The following is a 13020-nucleotide window of genomic DNA, read 5'->3' as shown; positions in this document are numbered from 1 at the left end:
AAGTTTCTAGTGTCAGGTCTATAAATACAGATTGAGCGGTGTGGCACCTGAATCAACAGGAAGACTTCCCGCCCAGTGCTCACATTCAACAGGCCTGCAAATACCTCATTGGGAATGATCCTCTTCCCGATGTCTCATGAGGACTTATTTTCTAGGATTTTGAAATACAAGTAACACACTAGTTTTAGTATACAACATATTTTAAGGCAGTTACTTGGGGGGAAAAAAACACTTTCGGTGTTTGAACCTAATATAAAGGCGGAACTTTCAATGATTTGCAACAAACATTTTCTGAGAATACTGTACAAGTAGAATGCTGAGACCTGTGTAAATTGCCACCGACTGGATGCATCTAAATTTTGTTATTACTGGAAAAAAAATAGTAAAAAAATAAATAAATAAATAAATAATACTCTATCCGCAACAAAAAATGATGGTAGTTCAAGTTTGCCTAGTCCTTCCCACAAAGACAATGAAAACTAAGAACTGATACATTTCCACACGACAAATGGAATATGATCAATCAATTCATCGATTGCCTTCATTTGTTGAACCACTAGTTTATATTGATTTCAGATGGCAGAAAATACTACAGAATGTATATTTTTCTTTTTTAAAGATTTGTTTCACAACAATATACCAGTTCAACAATAAATGCTGTGTAATAAATCACATGGTTTACGCAATGTCAGGCTTCTTTAAAACAGCAAACTTGTTTGAATGAATTGTGCCTTTGTTGGTTGCAAGCCAAACTGTGCATTCCATTTTGACTGATCCAATCAGTTTCAAACAATCGAACAAATTTTTGATGATCAACTGTCATTTTTCAAAATCAGAATGTATTCATGCAAGCTGACGTTTTACTCTTGTAATATAAAAAAAAACATTCGAAACAAAATACCATTAAATTGTTGTAAGAATACAACTTGAAAAAAAATACATTTACTATTTTTCTTTTTCAAATCACAAGCTAGCTGAGACTAAATCAACAGCGCCTCTGCTGGTTGCAGCCAAGTAGCGCACTCCATTTTGCCTCATTCACTTCAAGGCATGATTAATCACTAATCAATCCACAGAGTTCCTGAATATCAATCAAAGGGATTATTATGCCCATTCCTAAAGGTCCTGTATTTTGACTATTTGGACCTCCATAGAATCTCTCTAACATGGACTTAGTATAAAAGTGTCCATTTCATTTCATTTAAAAAAAAAACACCTTGGTTTTGTCATACAAGTGTCCAGAAAAGGCCCCTCTGACAGCTACTTCTGTTCGACCCTGTTTTGTATCCGCTTTGTCCATATTTGGCTAAGACCGCCCACTTTCCTCTGATTGGTTGCCTCCGTGTAGAAGACCCACTTGTGAGAGCACACGTGTTTATGTTGACAGCGCTGGCACAGGTTTGGATAGGGAGGCGGAGATGTTCGCTAGTTAAATAGATAACCTCGAGAAATTCGAATGACCTGATTTCAGGCCTCTCGGCAGATGAAGACATTTGAAACTCAGGAATGTGTGGACAATTTTAATTCATATTGCACCAATATAACTCCCAAATACTAGAAAATGTTGGTCTGGTAAAATATGTTGGTCTGGTAAAATATGGGACCTTTAAGAAATGCAGATATTAAGGCTTTGGAGAAAAAAGGATTGGATTATGGAGAATGACAAAAAGTGGTCCTGATTTATGCTGTTCTATAAGAATGGGTATGGATCAGAGGAGGGTGATTTCTACCATAGCGGCTTCATAGAAAATGGACATGTGCCATGAGAAAAGCTAGAGGCAATCCAGGGAAATAGTAGCTAAATAATGTTGACTTTTCCGTGGCTATGCAGTGTTATTGACTTATATTCCGTGATATTGACTTATATTTGGCAAATTCAAGCAGCAGGTACAGGTTGTAATGTTGCATGACCTGTGCGGGGGTGTTTTAAGTCTTGTTTGTGTCTTGCGTGTGCAGTTGAAAGCTGGGTAGAGTACAGTGTTTGTTATGTCGACAGCGCTGGCTCGGGAGCAGAGTGGTAGGCGGAGATCTTTGCTAGTGACATAGATAAGCTTGAGCAATTTGGATGACCTGATTACAGGCCTCTCGGCAGAAAAACGTCTGGAACTCAGGAATGCGTAGACGATTTCAATACATATTTCATGTTTACTGATGCACCAAAGAGACAATATTACATCCCAAATACAAAAAAAAGTTGGTTTGGCAAAATATGTCCCCTCTACTATAAAGAAAAAAATTCTTTGCAATTCGCAACTGTGGTGTCCTGGAGGTTCATTCAAGTGTGAATCATATTGAGACCACCACAAAAACATTAACAATCACTGGCAACCATTTATTATTATGAACTAAAGAACTCTGATGCCAGACTGTTAGCCAACTGGATACAATTCTTTAGTGGTTTAGAAGTACATAAAAACACAAACTTTGTACAGTGTTCCTAATGTAATGTTATTTGGGGTAGTATTTAAAAAAAAATAAAAAATAAATCACGATATGGTGCTTTTATGCCGATATTTTTTCGTGATCAATCTGTCGGGTACAATTAAAGCACTTACGCTCCCCCGCATAACGCTATCCTCATTAATTCACGTCCCAAGTGAACGATTGAGTGAAATTAAGATAAGACTCAGCCTAGATGAGAAATGAGCTAGAGACTTCAACGCCTTTCGAGCACTTCATCTCATTGGTTGGTCAAGACGGCCCATGACTTTGCGCCCTCAAGGTTCCATCCAAATGTAGGCACTTATCCTGTGAGAGCCTTTGGGGTCCGCCCGCGGGCACAAACGGTCGAGAGATAACAGCGCACATAATGGTCTTATGGCCAGGTCTTATCAGCGCAGACAGCAGGCATGTTGACATGGGGCACAAGTGGTCGCCATGCTGACGAGGTATTTATCTCAACGACGACTAATGAGGCGTTCAGGCAAACTGCAGAATAAGAGCACTGGGCCAGACATCACAATGAGGGAGAACATTACTATTATTTTGAATAATCCTTGCCGTGTGTATGCGTGTGTGTTGGAATAGAGGTATGTTATGTTTTAAGAAAAAAAAAAAAAACGCTTGACTCGCACAAACCCTTGCCATTTAACGTACCTCACAAGAGCTCCGTTCAGCGAGTGTTTTGTGAGCCCATTTTCTTGGGCTTTTTTGCAACACTTATAGCAAAAGATGGACTAGTTTAAGAGAAGAACACAAAGTTACAAATTTCCTCTCAATTTAATTTCAATTTCAGCATTTTTTTCTCCCTTCGTTATTTAAGTCAGCAAAGGCCTCATTATTAACAGATGTCTCTAAAAGATTATTCTGACCGACCATCCTGTGGTGCGGGGTGTGTTAAGAGGGATTTTTTCCCCCCCTATCAATCTAATGGGAAAACAGTTCGGTTGACAATCCGTCCGTCCATCCATCCATCCATTTTCTGAGCCGCTTCTCCTCACTAGGGTCGCGGGCGTGCTGGAGCCTATCCCAGCTATCAACGAGGAAAGGAGGCGGAGTACACCATGAAATTGTTGCCAGCCAATCGCAGGGCACATACAAACAAACAACCTTTCGGACTCACATTCACACCTACGGGCAATTTAGAGTCTCCAATTCATGGGAGGAAACCGGAGTGCCCGGAGAAAACCCACGCAGGCACAGGGGGAGAACATGCAAACTCCACACCGGCGGGGCCGGGATTGAACCCCGGTCCTCAGAACTGTGAGGCTGACGCTCTAACCAGTCGTCCACCATGCCGCTCGGTTGACAATCTTAAACACTAAACTTGTTCAATATTTACTACAGCAAAGCCTTATGTGTGCGGTCAACACTGAGTTGGGACAAGCCATGGACTCCATGATTATGATGTGAAACGGAACGATAGCCAGTTATGAAGCCTGTGCGGGTGCCGGACACAGACAGAGGAGCAACTAGTTGTGCTGAGTAATTCTATATCGTGTCTAACAAGGCATTCTCTTGAGTAAAAATTAGAAGGTGAAGAATTAGCAACCGCATTGTTGTTACCAGATCAGCCTACAGTTAGCCTAGCTGCTTCTATTTTCTTATTCTTTGTAGTTTCTATTAGTCTGGTTTCCCTGTGGGAGTGTGCTGCTTCTTAGAGGTCAGTCTTGGTACAACAACAGACATCTTGTTTGGGGCAGGAGACTGCGATTGTCTGTAGAGATATTGTGTGCGATGTGCTGTGTTGGTCATTTGGACTATTCCACACACACACAGACACAAAATAAGAACCCACTCGATTTTTCCTCATCATCGGTTAAGATGTTAATCGTGAGCTAACCCTTTTTTTATCGTTTTCAGTCTTAACATTGTAGCAGCCAGCACACAGTGTCTTGAACTGGCGCATGGGAAAATTAAATGAAAGATGATCAAGGTACGCTGGAGTGAAACGTGCCACTGAGTGTCAGAAAGCGTGGACTCAGCGTAAAGGATAATGACCCAAAAGACACAACTTTAAAAAAAAAAAAAAAAAAAACATGGGACTATATGAAGAGCCTGGATCTAAATCCTATTGAACATTTGTGGAAGAAACTAAAATTAGATTTATTTATTTATTTTTATAATTCTGTTGGACCAAACAAATAAAGCAATGTCAGATATTCATCAGTTAATTCTGAATTAAGTCTTATTATTTATTACTTGGGTCCATTTCAAAGTGTTTCAGTGACCATCGTAGGTTTTCCTTTCCTCAAAGAAATGGTATCAACAATTTCATCCACGGGTGCAGTTCGTATTTCTGGCCAGTCAAGAGTTTCGATTGTACATGAAGAATAAAGGAGACTGGCACCGGAGCCTTCTTTGCAGTGCATGGGGAGTTGAAAGAGAGGAAAAGCAAGGCAGGCAGAAATGGATTGTTATTTGGGAGGGGCATAACATTGAGGGAGATTGAAATCAGTCTGGGCCAGCGACAAGTGGTCGCGTCTGTCTCCCTGCCACCCAGTCTGACGGCCGCCCGGGGCTGGCTAACGCCGCATTAAAACAGGAAGTGGACTGTTTTGACTCACCACGCAGTTTTTTTTCGCATGACATCGGCCTCCTTTCGTCTGAGAAGGCCCCCCTCGCGTCTCATCACCATCGCTTGCTATAGTTCCACTTTGTAATACATAACCAGCTCCATATCCAATCTAGTTACATGATTTTTACTCTGCAAAAGGGGAACCCTCTACTTCCCGTATGTTCTTACGATTACTGTTATCTCTATCTATTTCCCTCTAAAACATCCCTCCCTTTTTCTCCAGGCGCTGGTTAATGCGCTTTTGTACTTTTCCTCCAGTCCGTGGAGGGACACTCCAGGGTGGGCACAACCACAGCAGGCGGTCCGAGACCTCCAAATGGGATGTTAGCTACAGTACAATAGCATGTTTTGCACCGTTTCCCAACTGACAAAATGATACTCAGTAGTCAATAATTTCTATATTTTATCAGCAGTACCTCACAGAAAACAAAAAAAGAGAACAAAAATAAAACTATGAAAATCAAATGAAATTATGAAAGCAAAGTAATGTAAAAGTCATCAAGTTATTAGAATGAAATTGACTGTTGCAGAAAAAGTTAATCTGATTGAAAACACACCGGCAGGTAAACAGGAATTCAGAACAGTTCAGACAGAAATTCTCCTACCCAATTAACCATATGCATCATCACTTGTTATCAACAGTTCAGTTAAGGTAGAGTGTTGTGCTGTTATGACATATTACACGTTTGCCACCGCTTTAGGCATGCCTGTCGGCCTTCCAGCAGAGGTGGGCAACCCAAGACGTGTGGGCCATGTACAGTACGGGTCTGGGAGAGCATTTGACCAGGCCCGCCAATCAATTTTTCAAATAAAAATAAGGAACTGTAATAAAGAGCCCCAAAAATGTAACTCCAACCCCCAAAATGCTCATAGTAATAACAATAGGCTATTTGTGACGCTTGAACAGTTTAAAAGGCCCTTTCACACTGCACATACAGAGCCCATTACGCCATTGACCACCCATTCATTGTATATGTGCTGCCACGGCGAGGGGTACCTGCCGCCGAGGATAATGCACTGGAATTGAAAAATGTTCGATACACCGGCGAATCCAATGGAGAGATGGTGGCCGAGTGATTTCAGGGTGAAAACAGAGAGAGATTTTGGTGGAATTTTTGTACACTGAAAACATCTGGGAGAAAATGCCCCAATGTCCCAAGCTGTGGGATACAAATGTTGTACCGTGGTGTGGTAAAGAAGGCACAGCGATTAGAGCTCGACCGATTTATCCGCGGGCCAATTACAAAACTAGAACGAGTTTTAACATCGAGTGAGCTGCATGTCTGAAATAAACAAAGGTATATAAAACTGTTTACTCCCATGTCCACCATTAGGTAACATAAGACTATAATACAGCATTCATATGCAACTTAACTGTTGCAGCTACAGGGCGCAAATGACTGCAGGAGTTGCCTTTTGACTTCAGCTTTCTTTTTAAAGCCAAAGCATTTAGATACTGGCTTCTTCATGTCAACGTGCCTCGGCTGCGGTGTTTCGACTAGAGTTCATTTCGAGGCACACTCAAGAAAAACAGAGCATGAATGATTGTGTCACAATTCGGAAATATCATTAAAAGACAATAGAACATGAAACAGAGTAAAAAAAATAAATACAGAAATAAATACACTAGGAAAAATAAAGTATGTGGGGTGTTTGTGAACAAATAGTAATTCAACAAAAAGTCCTTTTATGAACAGTATGACCACCTGACCAGTCATGAATCTCACATAACTTCCATGTCAACCATTAATATCCATCCATCCATTTTCCGTACCGCTAAATCCTCACTAGGATCACGGGACGTGCTGGAGCCTATCTCAGTTAACTCTGGGCAAGAGGCAGGGTACACCCTGAACTGGTCGCCAGCCAACTGCACAACCTTTCATATGAAAACTAAAACTACTACCACGCACTGTCCTACTTTGCTTTATAATGCCATGCAGAATTTACCAGGGCTTATAAATTCACAAATTAATTTTGAAAAGGTTCCAACTTTATCTCCAATATTTAGTTGTAATTTTATACAATGCATATTTTCAAAGCATCCACATTGTTACTTTAAGTCTAGTTTAGTTCATTGTATTCTATCTTTTTCCACTTTTTGATGTTTGCTTCAGCATTCACGTTTGAAGTGTTTGCAAATACCCGGTGGCTGCAGATAGAACTTTTAAATAGCTAGTAAATATGCTTAATTAATATTGCTAAGGAGTTTTTGTAAATCAGTAGTGTTCTGCTTCTTTGTCTTGAATGTTTTGGCTATTATAAGAATTTAAGAATCGATATATTGCATATCGGCATTGGCCCCCAAATATCGATTGAGTTCTAATAGCCATGGACCGAGATCTCCACTAGCGTGAATTTATCAGGTTGCTTGAAAGTGGTAGAAATTTGTGATTTTAACATTCATAACAACAGTGCAGTATACTGTACCATCACCTGTTGCACCAGAATGCGTTATTAGTATTAGTTATTATGAGCTATTAATTAGTGAAAGATACCATGATCGCTAAGTCAGCGGCAATCTGCCACCGAAAATAGTGCACTTTGTCTTTCAGAATAAGAGCATGATACAGGAAGTGTGATGTGCTAACTGCGCAATTGTTTATTATATTGAATTTTGAAAATGGAAATGACGTTTGATTTTTATTTTGTATTTTTGTTTTGAATGAAAAGGACATTTTTTTTTAATATTACAGTATTATCGCATGTTGCCTGACCGACCTCAATAAATGGCCCTTTGATTCATTGGAAAAAAATATTATATATATATTAAAATGTGCAGTTGAGTACCAAAATATATTTCTTCACAAACTTTAACTTGGGTACTTTATAAATACGAAACCTGATGGAACTCAAACGTAGGGCGTTGTTTACATACTAAAAGCTACAATCGCTAAATAATTGGTACTGGTTGACGGATGGCATTGATGGGATTTTGTAGCCTTGTGATTTAAAGATGATGCAGTATTACAGGAGATTTTATTGAAGGTTTGGTAATAAAACGAGAGATTCAAACCCAAAGTTTTGTTTACGTATTCGATGGAGTTCTATGTGTTGATGGATGGGATTGTGAAGGGTTGTAGTTTAAATAAAACAGTATTCATTTATTATTTAGTACATTTAATGACGGTAATGCAACAGTATATGCGGCACGGTGGACGACAGGTTAGCACATCTGCCTCACAGTTCTGAGGACCCGGGTTCAAATCCCAGCCCCGCTTGTGCGGAGTTTGCATGTTCTCCCCGTGCCTGCGTGGGTTTTCTCCGGGCACTCTGGTTTCCTCCCACATCCCAAAAACATCCATGGTACGTTGATTGAAAACTCGAAATTGTCCGTAGGTATGAATGTGAGTGCGAATGAATTGTTTGTTTCTATGTGCCCTGGAATTGGCTGGCGACCAGTTCAGGGTGTACCCGGCCTCCTGCCCGAAGTTAGCTGGGCTAGCCTCCAGCACTACCGCGACCCACTGGAGGATAAGCGGTTCAGAAAATGGATGGATGGATGCACATTTTAATCAACGTAGGTTGTTATAATGAGAGGCTGAAACGTAACATTTTTTCACATATTTAACGCTACAATTGTTAACAGATTGTTCTGGGTTGGTGGATGAAATTTGCAAGATGGTAGTTCAAATATAAAGCAGAATTACAGTATATTATAGTTTAGTAGAGTTTAAATATGCTGCACATCGATCATATTACGGTATATTTTGATGAGGGTAAGGTATTAAATCAAGTGGCTCACCCGAGACAACCACAGCGAGGCAAAGAAGCGAAATGAGCGAATCCATGATGGACTTGATGTTCCGGGGTGTTTGGATGCAGAATTTCAGGGGTCTCCTGGAGCTGGATGCTTCTAATTTCACTCGCAGGGCCTGGAAAAGATGAGTCAGGATGGGTATTTTCAAGGGCAAGGTAAAAACAACGGGATTTATTTAACAACAACAGGATTCCGAGGGAATTTGGTGACAAAGAAATCCATCATTTTGTTACAAAGTGAGTCGATTAGTTAATCCACAACACACACACACACACACACACACACACACAGGTAGATGTCAGGATTTTGCACGATCACCTGACTTCTTCCCGGCTTCCTTGATGCACAATCGGAAATTGAAGGATTATCGTCTGGACTCTTTACTTGAAACGTTTCAGGAAGCGCTTAAACTGCAAGGCTTTTTGCTTTCAATAAAATCACAATGCGGGATCAGATAAGGAGCAGGAGGGTGACTCCTGTTATGTGATTCACATTGGAGGTGGGATAGGAAGACACTGTTTGTCCAACTAAAACGTATTGATTTAAAAAAAAAAAAAAAAAAGTACATACAAAGGCAAATGGGGGATTTTAAGTTGAAGTGAATGTGGCGAAAGTGGCGATTGAGTTGGAATGTTAGCGACATGTCCGAGAAGGTTAATATTTATTAGTACTTCGCGTGGACGTGAAATAAAATCGACTTTGGTAAAAATGTTAAATTATAAATTTAGATAAGGATTAAGGGAAATGCTGGGGTTGAGTGAAATGTGGCGAAAATGGTGTTAGAATTGGTCTATCTGCAACAAGGGAGCCCCAAAATGGCTAATGTTTACGAATATGAAAAACACTCGAATTAAGTTAAGAAAGGGGGGCAAAAAAAAGGTACAATGGTGGCGCAAAAACGTACCTTTTTTTAAAAGCGGTGGTCGGTGTGTTTAAAAGGAAGCTCGAGGTCTTTTAGTCCACGCGTGGAGATGTGTCTTCACTCAGCCGTGTTGAGCAACTAAGTCAGCCTTGTCCCCAACTTTTGCCACTCTTCTGGGCGGCGCACTTGGACGTTGCTACGCCCCCCACGGAGCCTCCTCTGGCCGCCTAATAGAAGCTCCAATGTGCTCCTCCGCAACGTCATGCATTTTGTTGTATTATAAATATGGGAAGCGTACATACACAGTGGTCAATGGCGTGCAAAGGTGGGGGGGGGGGGGGGGGAATGGGCGGTGAGGCACGAGTATTTCACCACACTGACAGTCGTACCTTGAGATACGATTTTTATTCTTTCCTTGACCGCGCTCTTAACTGAAAACACTCGTATCTCAAAATTATCTTTCTCTATTGAAATTGGTGGGATTGCCATTAATCCGTTCCAGCAACCCCCCCCCCCCCCCCCCCCCCCAAATAAAATACAAATATAGTTGTAATGTGTTTGTTAATGAGAGAAAAAACACCCTATACCGGCACTCCGGTTTCCTCCCGCTTCCCAAAAACATGCGTGGTGGGTTGATTGAAGACTCTAAATTGGCCGTAGCTGTGAATGTGAATGCGAATGCTTGTTTCAGGGTGTACCCCGCCCGCCTCCCACCCGAAGATAGCTGGGATAGGCTCCAGCAGCCCGCGACCCTCGTGAGGATAAGCAGTAAAGAAAATGGATGGATGGATGGATGGATGGACGTGTAGCTCCACCATTTGTGATCATATATCCATCGCTCACAGGGTAACAACACTGCTGCATACCGATAAATGCTAATTGTTAGTCCATTTGCCTATGGCATTTCCCATTCTAAGTTAGAATTACTGTAAGGTAGTGGAGACTATGTGGTTGTTTTAACTCTTTGTGTGATTTTTTTTGTCAATGAATGGTGTGCGGGAGGATGATTCGTCTCATTCTGTTCAGTCCAGAAAGGATGTTGTGTCTACTTACAGTCTATTTTTCCCCCTCGCCAGTCTGTATTTGGTAAATGGTAAGTTTCATTGTGATGGAAATGTAACCATAGTAGAGTGCCAAATGTGATCAGATAGAAATGTCTTGGTGAAGCAGCACGTGGTTCATTGTTTGAGGTTATTCTTGCACGCTCTGTTCTAAGTAACCACAAACAATTGTATGTTAGTGATCGTGACGCGGCTCCAGAAGAGCGTGTGTACTGCATTAATGTGATATTTGTCTTTATTAAGGTGGAGTTCAACATTGACTGACTTAAAGACTTACTTGTAAGCACATGCGTACACTGTTTCCATTCTCTGCCTCCCCCACCCCAACCCCGTGTTTCAATAACAGGAAACAATTGGCCGTCATCCTTCATCGCGACTTGACGTCGGTTCCCGGACGGTGCCACCGGGTCTCTGCGGTGCCGGCCGGCCCACCACCACAAGGCATGGAAGGTGAGGGGGTTGGGGGGCGAGTATGAGTATGAGCTAGGTGACTCGTTTCCTTATGGTCCTCTAAGGGAACATCTGATGCTGGGCCTGACTGTATATTTTAATGTCGGCCAATACAAAATGTCTGCCTTTACAAAGACTAATAAAAAAAATATATAAAAATAGTGCTAATATCTGGAAGAAAAAAAAGAAAGAACGATGTCCCGGCCATCGCCTCAGACTAATCAGATTGTTCTGATGTCATCCCCTATACAGCCACCAAAAGGTGCATTTGTTTGGTATCCAGGAACTGATATTAATTGCAAAGCGGAAAATGTTTTTATTGTTTAATAATTCATGACAACGTTAGAAAATAACTTTAATATCCTGGTAGAAAATAGATGAACATTTTGTGCCATCTTTGCATAATGTAAAATACTGTATATTTAGAATATTTATATATACATGTGAAAAATATACTAGTTTTATTTATATTGTCTCTTAATGGGGCAGCACGGTGGACGACTGGTTAGCACATCTGCCTAACAGTTCTGAGGACCCGGGTTCAAATCCTGCCTCCCCTGTGTGGCGTTTGCATGTTCTCCCTGTGCCTGCGTTGTTTTTCTTCAGGCACTCCCACATTACAAAAACATGCACGGTAGGTTGATTGAAGACTTTAAATTGCCCGTAGGTGTGAATGATGGTTTGTTTATATGTGACCTGCGACTGGCTGGCGACCAGTTCAGGATGTACCCCGCCTCTCGCCCGAAGATAGCTGGGATAGGCTCCAGCACGCCCACGACCCTTGTGAGGATGAGGGGTACGGAAAATGAATGAAATGAACGGATATCTCAATGTTATTGTTATATATACTTTTTGTAATATCGCTTTCATTTTATCAGCTGCATCTTCCTGGAATACTCTACAACAGACACTCAAACACGACACAATTGTTACCATGTACCATTTCAATCCGATATATGCGCAACCTACTTCCGCATTTGGAAACTGTGCAATATGCAATAAAACTTTAAGTTCAACCACAGGACCAGGTCAGGCCTCAGGTTGGTTGTTGTTATCTCTGGTGGATGGCAATAATCCTGAGCTGACTCCAGTTCACCCACTCTTGTTCTTGTTCCCCACCTTGAAGGAAAGCAATTGTTACACTGGAGGTTTTTCTGGGTGGTAAAGTACTGATGGTGGTCCTCTTGTCTTCCAGGGTTGCTGCCAGGCATTTCAGCTCTTGGTTATGTCTCCAGGTGTAGGCTAACTTTGCATCCAGTAAGGATTTGTCAGAGTATAGCTGGTGTTGAGACTTAGTCACAAAAACATCTAACCTTGGTCATCCCTCTGATGAGCTCATTTGTGATTTTATCCAACCAGGTCACTCCGAGAGCGAACCTCAACATCTTAATTTCCGCCACTTCCAGCTCTGCTTCCTGTTGTCTCTTCAGTGCCACTGTCTCTAATCCGTACATCATGGCTGGCCTCACCACTGTCTTATAAACTTTGCCCTTCATCCTAGCAGAGACTCTTCTGTCACATAACACACCTGACACCTTCCACCACCCGTTCCAGCCTGCTTGGGCTTGTTTCTTCACTTCCTGACAACACTAACCTAATCAAAACTGCTGAAAGGATTGTCGGTACCCCCCTACCCACCCTTGAGGACTTGCACGGTGCCAGAACTAAGACAAGGGCGTGTCAAGGGGAGGGCGTGACAAGGGGAGGGCGTCCTCTCGGACCCTCCCCACCCCGGTCACCAGCTCTTCCAGCTCCTTCCCTCAGGTAGGCGCTACCGATCAATGCAAACTAGAACTAGTAGACATTCCAACAGCTTCTTCCCTCTTGCAATCAACTTCTTAAACAGCTAACTTACAATTCCATTACAACA

At 41.7% G+C, this 13020-nt stretch overlaps 1 protein-coding gene across 1 annotated transcript in view; it reads right to left on the bottom strand.

Annotated features, from left to right (window-relative positions):
• eng (endoglin) overlaps positions 1–9907 on the bottom strand; it is a 66704-nt gene extending 56797 nt beyond the window's left edge. Inside the window, exons 1-2 of the mRNA XM_061799701.1 lie at positions 9682–9907; positions 8763–8892 (exon numbers count right to left, since the gene is read on the bottom strand). Coding sequence (XP_061655685.1) covers positions 8763–8808 — 46 coding nt within the window. The 5' untranslated portion in view covers positions 8809–8892; positions 9682–9907. The remainder of the gene's footprint in view (positions 1–8762; positions 8893–9681) is intronic.
• Between the last annotated feature and the right edge of the window lie 3113 nt (positions 9908–13020).

This window comes from Phyllopteryx taeniolatus, chromosome 15 (assembly GCF_024500385.1).
Source record: "Phyllopteryx taeniolatus isolate TA_2022b chromosome 15, UOR_Ptae_1.2, whole genome shotgun sequence".
Classification (NCBI taxonomy): domain Eukaryota; kingdom Metazoa; phylum Chordata; class Actinopteri; order Syngnathiformes; family Syngnathidae; genus Phyllopteryx; species Phyllopteryx taeniolatus.
This window is presented reverse-complemented; position numbering and strand designations above follow the sequence as displayed.